The sequence below is a fragment of the Trichechus manatus genome, unplaced genomic scaffold, assembly GCF_000243295.1.
Source record: "Trichechus manatus latirostris isolate Lorelei unplaced genomic scaffold, TriManLat1.0 scaffold00296, whole genome shotgun sequence".
Lineage (NCBI taxonomy): Eukaryota > Metazoa > Chordata > Mammalia > Sirenia > Trichechidae > Trichechus > Trichechus manatus.
Window position 1 is genome coordinate 1,402,560 of NW_004444232.1, and position 17,566 is coordinate 1,420,125.

Here is a 17,566-nt window from a genome sequence, read left to right on the forward strand (position 1 = left end):
TTTGAACATTTCATCTACATTGTTCAATTTCTTGGCAAACAGTTGTTTTTTTAATATTCCCTTAATATTATTTTAACATCTATAAGATCTATAATGGGTCACTTCTGTCAAACCTGATATAGTTTTCTTTTTTTCTTCCCTAAGTAGTATGGCTAGAGGTTTACCAACTTTATTGAACTTTTCAAAAAAACTGCTCTTGGTTTCATTGGTTTTCTATATTGTTTTTGTCCTCTATTATCTTGGTTTCTGCTTTTACTTTTATTTCCTTACCTCTGCTTAGAAGGATTAAAATAACTCTTGTTTTTCTAGTTTCCTCAAGTGAAAACTTAGGTAATTGCTTTGAGAGCTTTTTTCTTTTCTTACATAAGTATATAATGCATGAATATCCCTCTAAGCACTGCTTTAGCTGCATCACACACATTTTGGTACATATTTTCCCATTTTTTTTTAAACCTGTGTCTTTATATTTTAAAAAGGTATATAGACAGCATATAGTTGGGTGTTGCATTTTTATCCAATTTGATTATCTCTGTATTTTGACTGGAATGTATAGGCCATTATCATTTAGTATAATTATTGATATGGTTGGTTTCAATTATACCATCTTGCTATTTGTTTTCTATTTGACCAATCTGATTTTTTTCTTCTTTATATGTGCCCTTTTAGATGTACTGTTATTTAATATTTGATTTTAACTTCATTGTTGGCTTATTACCTAATATCTCATTTTATTTTTTAGTGGTTGCTGTAGGGTTTACAATATATATCTTTAATTTGTCACAGTCTGCCTTCAAATAACATTATACTACTTCATGTACAGTATAAGAACTTTATAGCAGTGTACTTCCACTTCTCACATCTGTCATTTGTTATTGTACATTTTACTTCTCCATAAACTATAAACTCCATATTACATTGTTATTTATTTTGCTTTATATAATAAGTTATAATTTATAGAGATTTAAAAATTAGACAAAATGATTTAATATTTATTTACATATTATTCATTTTCAGCACTCTTCATTAGTTTGTATACACACAAATTTTATCTGGTATCTTTTTCTTCCATCTAAAGAACTCTATAACATTTCATGTAGTGCAGGACTGTCAGTGATGAAATCTCTCAGCTTTTTCTCATCTAAAAATGTCTTTAACTCTTCTTCATTTTTAGACGATATTTAGACGTATTCATTGGATAGAGAAATCAAGGGGGATAGCTGTTGCTGTTGCTTTTTACTCCAGTACTTAAAAGATTTTGCAACCATGATCTTTTTTTTCCCCCTTCTCTGTTGTTTTTTGGTTTGCATAGTTTCTGATGAGAATTCTTTGTTTTTCTGGCTGTTTTTAAGCTTTTCTCTTTACTACTGGTTTTCAGCCTTTTTGTTATGATGTTGTTTTGTATTTTTCTTTATATTTATCCGCTTGGTACTTTTTGAGCTTCTGGGATTTCTTATCTATACTTTTTATCAAATTTAGAATTTTTTTTCAGTGCTTTTTTCTCTGTACTTCATGTGGGATAAGTTGCTATTTTTTATATGCCTTCTCCCATATCTAACCTGATGTTAATCTTATCAGTGTAATATTCATTTTAGACATTATAATTTTTATCTCTGGAAGTTCTATTTATAATTTTTAAAATATATTTTTTCTCTCTTCATCATGTTTATGTTTTCCTCTACCTTCTTGAACATGGATGTAGAATTTTTATGATAACATGTTTAATATCCTTGTTTGCTTTTAGACACGACATATATGTCACGTGTCTTTTTGTATTAACTGATTTTTATCCTGGTTATGGGTCATATTTTTTTCTGTTTCTTTGCATATCTGGTAGTTTTTAATTGTATTGAAGATACCGTGAACCTTAAACAGTTTTGTAAATCCAGTTCCTGTTACTCCATCATGGGCAGAAGCAGAATGCAATATTGTTAGGTAGTAATTTTAAATAATGCTGAAAAACAGTCATTGAAGGCTTTTCTTCAGAACCACATATATATTTAGTATATAGATATGGATATGCTTATACTAAGGATATCTTTAGTTGCTACGTCAATTCTATTTGAATAGGATAGTAGCAAGGAGAAGTATAACTTTAAGGAGTGTGGGAAGAATTGTAAAAGAGAAATTTTAAACATAAGAGAATTTTTAAAGGTATAAAGCAAAGTCTCCTTGTTTTTCCATATAATGTATATCAGTTGACTGTAAATAGTATGGAAGTAGCTAAGAATAATGAGATTTATTCATTTTAAACGTCTGTCAAAGTAAGAAAAGTGGTCAAAGATAAGTATTATGGGTTAGTAAATATTTAAGGCTTATTTGCCAAGCTGTGCAGTTTTTAATCAGGCCCACTGCTGAAGACATATTGAAAGCAAATTAGAAACAATACCATTACACATGGATTAAATACACTCTTAGGTCAGGTTAATGTTGCATACAGGTATTATATTTCCGGGTCTACCTCAGCCTCAGAATTTATTTGATTAAATTGCAATGTTTTACGTATAACATGTGAGGCAAGTACACAGAAGGCCACAAATACAAAGTCAATCTCTGAACGCAAAGTCAGTGAGTGTCAATACATAGCTTCAATATGATTTCTATCTTGTCCTCCCCTAGCCAATCCTCAGAGCTGCTAGAGTAACTTTTCTGAAATACTAATCCTATCCCAACAATACTTTCCTCAAAAATTATGTGACTTCCTCTCACAAGGCTAAACTTTAAATTCAGGATGGTTTATAAGGCCCTTGACAGTGTTTGAGATCTTTTCAGCCATTCTTCCACCAATTTTCTTTATATGCCCTGATATCATTGACCTTACCAAATTTTTCACTCAGAGACACTGTGGTCTTTCTTACCCTTTTACCTATGACTATGCTTCTTTCTCTAGTGGAATGATTGTATAAATATTTCTTCCTCTGTTGAAGCTTTCTCTGAGCCCCAAGAGAAAAACCATTTCCTACTTCATGCTCTCACAACCCTTTGAGCATATCATGTATAGAATACTTTTTATATTATGTTATAATTAAAAGTTTACATGTTAAAATCTCTAATTAGAATATAAGTGTCTTGAGGTCAAAAATTTTCCATATTCACCTTTGCATTTCCAGGTTTAGTGAAAAGTCTGTACAATGTATTTAGTTAATGAATATTTGTTGGATGAAGAAATGCTAGATGAATAAATAAAGGAATATTTCAAAAGATTATTATTTTCAAGAGTGAATTCTACCCTCAGATAAGGTCAGTCTCTTAGAACTAGGGTATTTACAAAGTTTTCATTAGGAAACTTGGATATAGCCTCAAAAAACATAAGTAAAACACAACTAAAAAATATATCATAGTCCATAATACTAGAACCTGGATAGAACAAGGAAATGGTGTCTCTAGTGACTTATAATACAGGAATTGACTCAAAACAATTTTATAATTTTCTTTACACTTTACTAGGGGAGAGGCTAGCTAGCCTCAACAACAAGAACACAGAACATTCTGCTTAATTTGACTTGTGTATTTATGGCAATTATATTGTATGTTAAAAATTGGATACATGGGTTGGCAATAGGATAAAAAAATTGAATATATAACTGACTCGCCACCCTCCATCCAAACCCAACCAACAAACCAATTAACCAACTAAACATATAAATAAACAACAGCAACAGCAAACAAACAAAAAACAAACTTTGTCTTCGTAAGCATATCCCAGTGGAGGAGATTTGTATGTCAGGTCATTACAGCTTGATAATATTAACCAATTAGGATCATTCAACTTCGGTATGACCCTACTCTCACTTAGTGATCCTAACATTGATTTGGTTTCCCATGTACATCTTCCACACAAAGATGCTCCTCATAAGTGAATGTCAACTAACCAAAACAATATTTTTATTTTTCATGTTAAAATTTAAAATGATCACTTTATTTGTAACAGAAGCAAAAATATTAAAGCTTAAATGAAAATGAAAATCTTAGAATTTTTAAGTAGGGAACAGTATTGGGGAGTAAAATAAATGTAACTCAGGGGGAGATTTTATTCTAGACTAAATAAACTGAGTGAAACTAAAAATGGTTATTCTTTCGCCTTCCCCCCTCCCCTATTAAATTATTAAATGCTTAATTAGTCCAAATGGCTGAAAATAATGGTGCTACCAATGGCCACAAGTAAGAAAAGTACCCAAGCAGTTAGGCCTGCTGGCAATAAACAGAAATAGCAGTTTGTTGCAGAGATCCAGTCTCCCACATGGATCCCCAAAGTTTCAGGAGCTTAATGTGGGAGACTGGATTATTGGCAGGACTGTGGAGAATGACACACATTTAAAGTGGTGCGATCAGCCACCATCTTTGAGCAGGGGCACGCTGTTTGTTTCCTACCAAAAAACCCCCACCAAACCAAGTTGCCTGTGGAGTTCATTCTGTCTCATAGCGACTCTACAGAACAGAGTATAACAGCCCCATAGGGCTTCCAAGGAGCAGCTGGTGGATTTGAACCACCAACCTTTTGGTTAGCAGCCTAGTTCTTAACCACTGAACTACCAGGACTCTGTTTGTTTTCTACTCGGGCCAAAATCCCATGGGCAACAGATTTGATTGCTATGCAATGTGTACACTACCCTTGTTTATGTTGGCAATTACTGAAAAGTTCTGAACTGATTCGAAGACTTGGTTCATTGTGGAAAAGAATTTGAGAATATTTTGTACTTTGGAAAGCAAGAATTCCCTCAGATTTCAAACCACATGTAAATAGGCAGCATTATCTTATAAAGGGTCATATTTCTGTACCTTTCCCAGTAAGTCAAGTAAAACAAAAAATTAATAAAAATATATCAACTGAAAATAATAATTTTAGAATTGTCTGATAATTGCATTGTTCTCACAATATGACCTAGATTTTCCCAGTTCTTGTACAATACTTTACAAATGATTTATGGAAGTTCCATTTATTCTTGTAAGATTACTGAGAAATCATTTAGTAAATTGAAAAAAAAAAAAAAAAGCCTGACTCCCCAAAGAGAAGATTTTGCATTTAAAGAAGTTGAGTCAATAAATGGAGTTGGTAGTGCAAACAGATTCATCTATTTCCCTAGTTTGCTCAAAGGAGGAACAGATGATTCTTCTTTTGCAGAAGATGTGAGATAATCATTTACTTACCCTCCATGATGGTCAAAGGATCTTCCACTTTCGGGCGTAGGATATTAGGGCCAAAGACAGTTGCCAAGTTCTGCACACTCATTTTGTTAACTCCTGAATAGGATTGTACTTCATCCAAGAACCTGTTGGATATAAGAATATGAATGGAACACAATGGGATCAAATTTGTTGATGAAAGAAAATGGATCATTGGGAAATTTATGAACCAGAGCTATATTCAAAGATGATTCTGAAGACAAAATTATTTAGAAATTGAAACATCTCTCAGGCAAATATGGGAAGAAAATACTGCAAGTTATTAAGGAACAAACTTGAGAGATCATACCAAATATCACCTCTGGCTAGCTTGGCTTCTGGCAATCACAGGAACAAATGTGCTTGAACAATGCTAATTTGGACTTCAGAGCCAAGAATATGGATTTGTTTCCAATGCCTCAATAAAGTATTATGTTTACATACATATTCAATTTAAGAACTAAAGATCATCTGGAATAATCCCTTATTTTAGAGAGGAAGAATCAATGTTTTTGCAGAGTAATTTGTGAGCTTCAAATTTATAATCTATTAAAAGAAGAGAGCAAAAAGTTTAAATTAAAATCTCAATTCTACTGATAGAAAAAAATGTAAATACACATTGCTTTACTTGATTATGTGCTAAAGAATAAGAGGCATGGAATAGTCCTTAGTAGTAGATATTGTTTTTGCAATCTTTCAGCCTTTTTCATTACCTGACCCCTCTTTATTTATATAAGAGCTTTTATTATTTTGTGGCTTAGTAATTATACTGATGCAGTAAAGAGGAAGTGATGAAAAATAAAGTAACACATTTATATAGCACAATTATCTGCTAATCACATGCTAACTTATTTAGTTATCAAAACATCCCTATGAGGAAGATATTCCATTTTACAGATGAGAGACATCAGGCACCAAACCAAAACCACTGTCGTCAAGTCAATTCTGACTCATAGCGACCTTATAGGATAGAGAAGAACTGCCCCAGAGGGTTTTCAAGGCCGTAAATCTTTACGGAAGCAGACTGCCATATCTTTTCCCGACCTTTGAATTAGCAGAGAGTGTTTCCACTGCTGTGACTTCAGGTACCAGAGTGGTTAGATATCTTCTCCAAGGACACAGAGATAGTAAGTGGCAGAGGTGAGATTTGAACCCTAGTAGTCTACAGTCTTTGCTCTTAACGATACTATACCATGACTTGAAAAAAGGTGCCTAGTTCCACATGGGAGCCCTGGTGGTGCAGTGTTTAAGAGCTTGGCTGCTAACCAAAAGGTCAGCAGTTCAAATCCACCAGCCACTCCTTGGAAACCCTATGGGCTGTTCTACTCTGTCCTATGGGGTCGCTATGAGTTGGAATTGACTCAATGGCACCTAACAACAACAAATTTCCATATGCTCCACTTAGATATAGTTTTAAATACTGTAAAACTGAAAAGTAAAAAGTCAAGTTATCATGTTTTACTTGAGAGATTTGAGATTAAAAGTCTGCTTAAAGGTTTCAAGAGAGGTTAAATTTTTCAAAATTATTTCTTACTTTTTCAAACCTAAGATCCTATTTGCTTCCTAAACATAAATAGCACCATAAAATGTTATGTTAGGTGGTTTTAGAATCCTTACTCAGTTATATCTGACAATGAAGTTCACATTGTCTGGTATTAGTTTTAAGCTTCATAGTTTCTAGTCTGCTGAATATATACCTAATCATTACACAAAAATGTATGTATAAATGATGCTCTGTACTGAACTAAAAATTTCAGTTTTATTTTAAGATGGACCAGGAAGCTGTCATTTAAAGACACCCTGCTGTGAATTGTAGCATCAATCATCAAACTCTGTATTTAAATATACTGTAAGTTCCGATTTTATATATTGGGTTTCTTTTTTTTTTAATTTTATTTTTTTCATTAAATAGTCAGTACACATACTGTTTTATGACATCGGTGAACAATATACTGGGTTTCTTAAACAGGCGCACAGACTTGGCACGTTCTAGGCCTTATCACAGTGACAGAGAGAAAATTTTACCAGGCACAATTACTGTTCTAACATAATTGAATTACAAATGTCATTTCAATGAATCTTGTGGCAGAAGAGAATGGAAAGAAAATATGATTTATTAAACACTTCTATATATTAATTATTTAAAAATATTTAATTTTTAAAACAACACTGCTAAATATGTATTTTCATTTCCATTTTACCTATTACAACCCTTAGGCTCAGAGAGGGTAACAAAATTGCAGAAACACACATTAGTAGTCAGTAGTAGAAACTGGATTTCCATGCAGGTCCAACTCATAGTGACCCTATAGGACAGAGTAGAACTGCCCCACAGGGTTTCCAAGGAGCGGCCGGTGGATTTGAACTGCCGGCCTTTTGGTTAACAGCTGAACTCTTAATCTACTGTGCCAACAGGCCTTCAAATAGTAAATTAGTAAATAGTAATTACTAAATAGTAAATTAGTGTCACAGATGGATTTATTCCAATAAAACTTTATAAAAACAGCCAGCAGGTATCCGTAAGGGTATTAAGACAATTCAATGAGAGAAAAGAATAGTTTGTTTAGTTTTGTCTTTAGGACAGTTCTTACCTGCAAATATACTTGAGGAGGTTGTAATTGACCACTGGCAAGCTCTTCACCTGCTTTGCTAATTCCTTAACACCCTGAGTACAAAGAAGAGAATAAATGTTATCTTTCTAAAAGGTGGCCTTGAATTAAAGCAAGTGAGTAATGGACGTAAAGCTCTTATTATTGATTTCACATATTATCAGTGAAAGACCTTGTCCTGAAAACTAGCCACCATCAAAAAGGGCATTTTAGAAATATTTTCAAAGATGTACAAGCATTCCAAATATTTCCATAAGTATATCTGCGGAGAAATAGATTTATGTGAAGCACTTTTAACGGTTTTAACTTTCGTTCACAGTTGACTAAGAAGGGAGAATAATCTCATTTCTAATAAGGTTATTTGTAAAGAAATTTAGCTTTGATATAGTGAGGGGCCATTCCATTTTTAGAGGGCCCAGAATGAGTCAGAATTAACTCAATAGCAATGGGTTAAAGCAAAGACAAACAGACAACTAGTAACAGGTAAGTCTCTCAGGGTTGGTGATGCCTGGGATGCATTAATTTACGTAGGATGAGGGGCTGGAATGCCTTATCCACTCTACCATTTCCCAAAGGGATTAATTTCTTTGATTCTTCTCATTGCAGAACCTCCTCTAAAATGTAAATGGATAATCTAGTCTGATCTGTTTTTCTCCATCTAAAGAGACAAATAGTAAATATTTTAAACTTTAGGGGACATACAGTCTCTGTCTCAACTACTCAACTCTTCTGTTGTAGTGCAAAAGTGGTCAAATGCAATATAAAACAAATGGCCTGGATATGTCCTAATAAATCTTTATTTACCAAAACAATAGCAGTTTTTGACAAGAGTGCCAAGACAATTGAAAAGGGGAAAAATAGTCTCTCCAACAAATGATGCTGGGGCAAATGGATACCTATATGGAATGAATGAAGCTGGACCCTTTTCTCACACCATACATAAAAATTAACTCAGAATGGATCATTGACCTAAACGTAAGAGCTAAAGCTATAAAACTCTTAGAAGAGAATACAGGAGTAAATCTTTGTGACCGTGGGTTAGGCAATGCCATCTTAAGTACGAGACAAAAAAAGCAAGCAACATAAACAATTAATAAACTGGACTTCATTAACATTTAAGAAAATTTTTTTTGCTTCAAAGGACACCATCAAGAAAATAAAAAGATAACTCACAGAATGGGAGAGAAATTCTGTAAATCGTGTCTGATAAGGGATTTATATCTAGAATATATAAAGAACTTTTACAACTTAATAATAAGATAAATAACCCCATTAAAAAATGAGTAAATGACATGAACAGATATTTTCCCAAAGAAGATATACAAGTACCTAATAAGGCATGAAAAGATGTTCAACATCATTAACCATTCCAAAACCAAAAACCAAACCCACTGTCATCGAGTCAATTCTGACTCATAGTGACCCTAGAAGACAGAGTAGAACTGCCCCAAAGAGTTTCTAAGGAGCCCCTGGTGTATTTGAACTGCTGACCTTTTGGTTAGCAGCTGTAGCTCTTAAGCACTACACCACCAGGGTTTCCAATTCAAATCAAACCACAATAAGATACCACTTCATATACATTAGAATGACTATGATAAAAAGACAGATAATAACAAGTGTTGGTGAGGATTTGGACAAATTGGAACCCTCACACTTTGCTAACTGGAATACCAAATGGTGTAGCTGATTTGAAGAACAGTCTGTCAGTTGCTCAGAACATATAGTTACCATATGACACAGCAATTCTACCTCTTAGGTATATACCTAAGAGAAATTAAAACATATGTCGACACAAACATAATTACAAAGGACAAATACTACACTCTTACTTCTATGAAATAAGCAAATACTGTATATAGAAACCAAAGATTATTAGTGGTTACCAAGGGAGGAAGGGAGGGTGAAAGGGGAAATTTTTGCTTAGGAGGCACTGAGTTTATACTAATGGTGATGAAATAATTTAGAAAAGGATAGTGGTTTTACATGAAGAATATAACAAATGTCACTGGAATATATGTGTAGAAATTGTTGAATTAGCAAATGTTTTGTATGTATATTTTCACCATAATAAGAAAGAAAGAAAAAAATGAAAGAAGAAAGGAAGAAAAGTAGAAGTTCCTGGTGGAGGGGTATGGGGAACTTCTACAGGAATGTTCATAGCAACATTGTTCTTAATAGTCTGATGAATGAATGCATCATGAAATATTATTTGGCCATAAAAAATAAAGTTCTAATACATGCTATAATATGGATAAACATTGCAAACATTGTGCTAAGTGAAAGAAGCTAGTCATAAAAGATCATATATTGAATGATTCCATTTTATATGAAATATCCAGAATAGGTAAGTCTATAGAAACAGAAAGGAGATTGATTAGTGACAGTCAGGAGCTGGGGGGAGAGAGAGGAATGGTGAGTGACTGCTAATGAGATGGGTTCCTTTCTGGAGAGATGAAAATGTTCTGAAATTAAATTGTGGTGATGACTGCACAACTCTGACAATATTTAAAAACATTGAATTTTACATTTTAAATGGGTGAATTGTATAGTATGTGAATTATATGTCAATAACTAAAACCGAACCCATTGCCATCCAGTTGATTCCAACTCATAGCGACCCTGCAGGACAGAGTAGAACGGCCCCATAGGGTTTCCAACAAGTGGCTGGTGAATTCAAACTGCTGACCTTTTGGTTAGCAGCCATGCTCTTAACCACTGCACCACTAGGGCTCCATCTATCAATGAAGCTGTTTAAAAAATAAAAACAGGCAAAAGATAGGATTTTGTCTATGGACCGTAGTTTGCCAACCCCTGCTCTAGCGCTAAAGTGATTTTGGGGAGGCATACAATGAAAAGGGGAATATGAAACAAGATTCTCATTTTTTCATGGAACTTTAGGTGTGATGTAGCCCCATAATTAACCACTTAGGATAGCAGAGTAGTAAAGAATGTTGATTTCATTTATTCAGCCTGCATTCTTCCTTCTTCATTTTGGTGAGAGAGGGGATTAAAAATGGGACCCGGGTTTTGTGCATAAAGTATAAATGTGTGTGATGTCAGTACACAGAATAGTAGAAAACAATCCAAGGATAGGGAAAGGGGTAATTTACAAATGTAAGACTAGAGTACTCACAAAACCCCAAAACAAATATTCATTTGGAAATGAGTACATAGACTTACAGCTTCTTCATCTTTGCTGAGCAGTTTGGCACAAGACAAAAAATCTTCATACTTTGCATAAGGAATAACAGGTTCTGGAAGTTCCCGGAGATACAGTTTAAGAAGTGATGCCACTGTGTGTACATCTGTGTTGCTGTGGAGATAGAAGTGTGAAGATATTCATTGTAGTGAAATTTATACCATTTCATTTTTTTTTTCTATCAAATATATATCCAAGAGTCAAAATCCAGGTTGGCAACTGAATCAGTCAATCTGTGTTTCAGGGAGTACACGCTTATATAATGCCTATTAGATGCCACCACAGGTATGGAGGAGTGGGAGGTGAAAGGGCACTTATAATCCTTAGTGTGGTTTGAAAATAATATTTCAAAGTTCAAGCATTTTTCTTTTGTGTGTGTTTAATGTTAAGCAAAGGTGTTAACTTTGGGGAAAATGGAGAATATAACAGACTTTTAATAAAATATAAACTGATTTACAAAAAGGAAGGACCAGTCCCTGGAGAAGGACATCATTCTTGGTAAAGCAGAGGGTCAGTGAAAAAGAGGAAGGCCCTCAACGAGATGACCGTGAGGACGGCGTAGTACAGGGCAGGGTTTCATTCTATTGTACGTAGGGTTGCTATGAGTCGAAAGTGATTCCATGGCACCTAACAATAACAACAATTTACAAAAAAAACCTATATACTATGTGTGAGTGTATATGTGCATATTCAATGTCAAGGTGAATTCTGAATCCTAACTTTGTGTTTCAAAATGACGAACTCTTATTCATGAGAAGACATTGATGATTTGGTTATAGATACCTGAAGCTTACAACGGTATTCCATAACTTTTTAAGCAGAACTCATTTTGAGGATGATTGATACACAGCATGATTGTTTATCTAATATTCTAAGAGAGTCAGAAATCTTTAGAGTTTACAAGAAAGAGAAGGGAAATGCTACAAAAATAAATAACAAAAGCTTAATATGCCCTGTGTCACTTCCATAATTTATTTCTATTCTTTGCTGAATGAATACCAGAGTGGTAGAATAATTTTCTGAAATATTTATATTTTGTTGCCTGAATCTCCCCTCCCCTAGTAATCCATGAAGGTGGGTGAGACTAAAGATGGGGAAGTTCTTCCTCCTCCCTCCTGTGAAAGGGAGCAGGAGAATAAGAGGGAGAGACTGGTGGGGGCAAGGGACTGAAAGGTCCATTGATTCATGTGAACCAGGAAGAGTGGTAGTGAACAAGGTCAGGGGATTCTGTAACTAGTAAGAAGTTATACCCACTCCCAGCCTGGGTTGCAGAAGGTGACAAGTCCCAGTGAGGTACACCTTGAGAAGCTGGAATACAGGCACTGGAATTTCCTGCCTCAGCAAACACTCTCTGCTCCCAAGGGTAGCATGGGAACAGAGTTAGCTTCACAAAACTATATTGGCTAGGTACAATGGGCATTTCAGTTCTCAACTTTGGGTTCATAGGTTGATTTTCATTGCATATTTGCTTCATACCTGTGCTGTATTGGAATCAAACAAAACACATGGCTAGGATCCCAAGGAATTAAAAAGGGGAGCATTATTCTAGCCTGCTCATAATTTATAACCTAGTGGGGCAGCAGGTATTAAGCAGATAATAATACGAGTATATAACTACAAAGTTTGGTGAGTGATAATAAGAGAAAATATTGGATGTTAGAGCAAGAGAGGACTAATCTAGGAGTTAAGAGAGCTTCTCTAAAGAAATGATGCTTGGGCCATAACCTGAAGGGTGCGTAAGAATTAACTAAGTGAGAGCAGAGGGACAGTAGAAGACATTCCTGATTAAAGCAAGGGGTATAAACAGAGACCAGGATAGGAGGGAGCTTTGACAAAAGGCTAAGAAGGTTAGAGCTCAGAGTGAGATATGGTGAGGTTCACAGACTAGGCAGCATCCTTATGGACCATAAGACTTTGCCCATTTTAGAATTAGAGGCAAGGGCTGAGGTTTTCAACTCTGACATCAGGAGTCAGTTGGAACAGGCATATTGTCAACCATTTTGCCAATGATTTGCTAGGGCCTATTTTAACTAATTAATTTTACTCTTTTTATGCTTAAATACACTTTTTTCTCTTAAAATACCCAATTGATAGACAATATAGAAGAGGTCATTTTGAGGACTATGAAATAAAATAAAAATCATGTCTACAGAACATCTTGAAACTGAGCTCAAGGTCATTAATTCCTAGAAATATGTTCCAAAAAAAAATTTTTTTTAAAGATAGACCTAAAATAATTATAATGGTAAGAAAAGGAAGACACTGCTTTTTAGTTGTCTTTGGTGAAGTATTGATACAAAACAAAGCCTTTCTGTGTTTAACATTAGGGAATAATTTTCTATTTCTCTTGCTATGTAGTAAAGCACCTGATCTTTGAAGTAGTTAGTAGTTAGTAGTATTACTTAGTAGTAGTTAGTAGTAACAAAACGACAGCCTGGGGCAGGATGTGCAGTGCAATCAAATATTCCAATAATCTATTTTCATCTTTTGATTTCACTTTAATCCAATCCACTATCATGCCTAAATTGGGCTGGCTGTCTAACCAAAAGATGGTTACAATTTTAGGCAGATACACAGAAGAATATAAAAATAAAATGTAAGTATTTTTTTAAATATATGGAATAAATTATGCATAATTTGTATGAATGTGTAAACAGAATATATACAAATACTTTATAAAATACAATAAATAAATGAGACAATAATGATAAAATAAGGAACACATATTTTAAAAGAAATGTTTTAGCATGTAAAAGATGATCTGTTCGTTACACTGACACTCCTTGAGCATATTGTTTTTAAGGTAACTGGCTTACTGCTTTGCTTCTTTTGGAGGGAAGCACTCAGTGAGCTACAGAACTCTGAATGTTTGAACAATAGATGGCGTGATTGCAAAGTTTAACTTCTCTGAATGGTGCTAAAATTGTGAAGGATGAAAGGCTGTAGAATCGTTCTTCCTCTACCAGCAATTTTTGTCACAGCAAATCTGCAGTAATGTTCCAAGAACAGAAATAATTGAGCTACGAGTCAAGGTAAGAGAGGCAGAGTGGGATGATTATTTTGTTCCTTCTCTGAGGTGGTATGTTACAATAGCTTTTGAAGATTAGAGTATACATACATACACTTATATAGAAATGATGAAAAAAAGACTTATTTTTTCAATTAACAAAGGTTATCCAATTTTTGCTTAAAGATTGAAACTTAAAAATGTATGATTCTCTTTTCTGGGCTTGATTAAGGTAAGGTTATTTTGTTGAAATAAAGACTTCTGCATTTTCCTAGTATTCTCAATTTGGCTATGTCCTTCCCCACTGAATGGAAGAAACTAATCATTTCTGGACAAACTCCAACATGTTTTGCCAGTTCTAGCTCACTTCAAGGGGCTCACAGTCAATCCGCCCCAGTTGCCAGTATGCTGCTGCAATGGGAAGTCTGGTGTTTCTCTGAAAAATTTATTTGGATATTCACTGTACAAAATAGTAATTCTCTGTATCTAACTCTCCAGCCTGACATCCCTTCCTAAAAATCCACTTCTTGTTCTAATTAACGTTTGCCTTAAATATGTACAGCCAGTTAAGTAAATACCAATATTATGTGTTAATTGTCCAATATACCTGGAGAAACAGGTCATCTTTGCCTCAGAAAACTATATCTCAGTCTTCACCAAAGTGAAGTAAGTGGCTGCACTATGGCAAAAGTTGATGTACAACGGGGATTAAAAATCCCTAATCTGGTTAAACTCTCAGCTGCAAACTGAAGGTTGGAGGTTTGAGTCTACCCGAAGGTATCTCAGAAAAAAAGGCTTGGTAATCTGCTTCCAAAAAATCAGCCACTGAAAACTTTACGGAGTACAGTTCTACTCTGACACACATGGGGTTGCCATGAGTTGGAATCAACTCAATGGCAGCTGGTTTCTGGCTTTTATTCTAGTTAACAACAACACACACCTACAAACACACACCTAACTCTGTTTTGGTCTCACAACAGTCCAATGAGTAGGTTCAATTATTAACCCCTCTAAGTCACTTTGAAGCCCAGGCGGCACAGTGGTAAAGAGCTCAACCGCTAACCAAAATGTCATCAGTTCAAATCCACCAGCCACTGCTTGGAAACTCTGGGGGTAGTTCTACTCTGTCCTGTAGGGTCACTATGAGTTGGAATTGACTCTACGGCAATTTTTTTTTTAATGGTACTTTAATAGGAAATTGCAGAGATACAAAATTCTTTTTGGCTAATCATTGGGATATGAGTGGCTTAGAGTAAGTGTCTTTTGGTAGAAGTTTAAAACCATTTGCAAATAATGTAAAGTCATTAACGCAGACCTCAAGTCCCTTTCACTCACCTGGTGGTAGAACTTGTTTACAGAAATTAAGATAAATAATCATGTACATTATATCCAGTGACAGAAAGAGAGAGAAGTAGGCCCAGGGATGCTGAGTGAAAGAGCTATCAGGCCAGGAGATGCTCTGTAACATGTCCTTTAATGGAGCGACATATGGGTTTGATTTTCAGCTTATATCGAACTTGAATTTTACTTCTTAATCCTGTTTCCTGGTGTGTAGTGTATTTTTTAAAAAATCTAATTTAAAGGAAGGATTTCATGAGAATTTCTATAATTCACCTATTTTTATATTCTCGTGGCTTTCCCTTTGGATGTTCTGGGAATGTTCTATCAATCATTCACTTGCCAAATAGTTACCGAACATCTGTGCTGTATACTGCCCCACGCTACATGCAAGGAGAATTAGAAATGAACAACCTAGATTCTTCCTGTCCTCCTTGGGCTTGTATCTCTAACCTATCACCAGAAACACTTTTCTAAACCATAGCTCATTTTTTCTACTTCATAACATTTTATATAATACATGTGCATATGTAGATAGATAGATAGATGATAGATAGATAGATTACTAGGTCCCTGACAGATGTGTATCATAAGAATCATAAGAGTGTTCTTTTATAGTTTCTGGAAATGACCAACTCTATTTATATTCTGTGTACAATATAAATATTTTACTAATCTGATCAGGGATAAACAAGTCGGACAACAGTCCCTCCTTGCTCATTTCCTAACCCTACTCCTTCCTTCCCTGATAAATATACCTACCAAAAACCTGTTGCCCTGGAGTTGATTCTGACTCATAGCAACCCTATAGGGCAGAGTGGAACTGCCCCATAGTGTTTTCAAGGCTGTAATCTTTACAGAAGCAGTCTGCTACATCTTTCTCTTGCAGAACGTCTGATGGGTTTGAACCTCCAATCTTTCGGTTAGCAGCCGAGGGCTTAACCACTGCGCCACCAGGAGTTGTTATGAGTCAGAATCAGCTTGAAGGCAAGGATTTAAACATAACCCCACACACTGATAAATCCAAATACCGCAGTAATTACAAGTATAATACTGCACAGACAAAACCTTGACACTTTTAAGCCTCAAAATTAGAAATGGGAATTCTTTTTTGACTCTGGATACTATGCGCAGAGCACAACATAATCTCCTGCGTTAGCTGAATAGAACAACTTTCCAAAGCAGCCACATGTAAAGTTATTAAAGATCTTGTTATCGAACATGACTGACTTGAAATTAAAAAAAAATATATAATGTCATATCCATCAAGTTTCTGGGAGAACGTATATGAGACCGAAAGTTTCAGTAGCACCACTAAGATAAAGACTGCTACCAAACTGTTTTACTTAAGCAATATGCTGTCTGCCTACTGAGTTCACCAAGAAATAGAAAAGCAAATCCAAAGGCTAATAAGCAGCTTCAAACTAAACTAAATGTCTACGAGAAAAGTCTAGTTCTGGTCAAACTTATTTTTTTTTAATGTATCTGTCAAAACCGGTACACTTCTTGGCAGAGAAACTTGAATCTGGTTAAACTGCCATGACTTATGATACAGTTAAGTAAGTATCATCACTGAATTTTTCACAACATTAAGAGACAGTCTCACCTCCAGGCAAAGTCCTGCACTACACTGAATTAGTGTTGGTCTCAATACAATCTCCTGGTTTAAAAGTACTGATGACAGAGAACTGCATGATGTCCACAAAATCTGCACTTGGTGAGCTTCCTTGTGAAATTGTTAGAGTATTTATTAGTACATTTCTACATTAGTAGAAAATCCAGAAACATGCTTTCAGATAATACAGACTTTTGAAAATATCATCAGATAGACCAATGTGATATAGAAGAAAGTGAGTCTCAAACTTAGCAGCACATTGTTATCACCTGAAAAGTTTTTAAAAAATATTGACAATTGGGTTTTATATATTCCGGTTTAAGTCTTCCAGGCTGCAGCCTGGGCACTGGACATTCTAAAAACTTCCTGAAGTGATTCTCAGGTGTAGCCAAGGTGGGGAAACATCAGTATAGAGCATGCATTTTGGGTAGAAAACTTCCAAGGCAAGGAGACAGCTCCAATGTGTAATGGTCACAAGTTTAATCTGGCCATTTATAGCATCCATAGGCATCTACTCGTTCCATGATTTTCTCTCCAGTGTTCTCTGATGGAGTAGATGGTGGGACTGTTTAAGTGCAAAGATGCTGCTCATGCTTTCATTGTCACATTGATATTTTCTTTCCAACTTTTAGAATTGC

General features: G+C 35.0%; 1 protein-coding gene across 4 annotated transcripts in view; it reads right to left on the minus strand.

The window, feature by feature from the left end:
- Nucleotides 1-17,566, minus strand: part of ARHGAP24 (Rho GTPase activating protein 24) — a 92,766-nt gene that overhangs the window by 17,506 nt on the left and 57,694 nt on the right. For all 4 annotated transcript variants that reach the window (XR_002822943.1, XM_004390412.2, XM_004390411.2 and 1 more), the window contains exons 3-5: nt 10,950-11,082; nt 7,752-7,825; nt 5,146-5,267 (exon numbers count right to left, since the gene is read on the minus strand). Coding sequence is in view for 3 of the 4 variants with exons in the window: in XM_004390412.2 (XP_004390469.2) it covers nt 5,146-5,267; nt 7,752-7,825; nt 10,950-11,082 (329 nt within the window). In the remaining variant the exon portion in view is untranslated. The remainder of the gene's footprint in view (nt 1-5,145; nt 5,268-7,751; nt 7,826-10,949; nt 11,083-17,566) is intronic.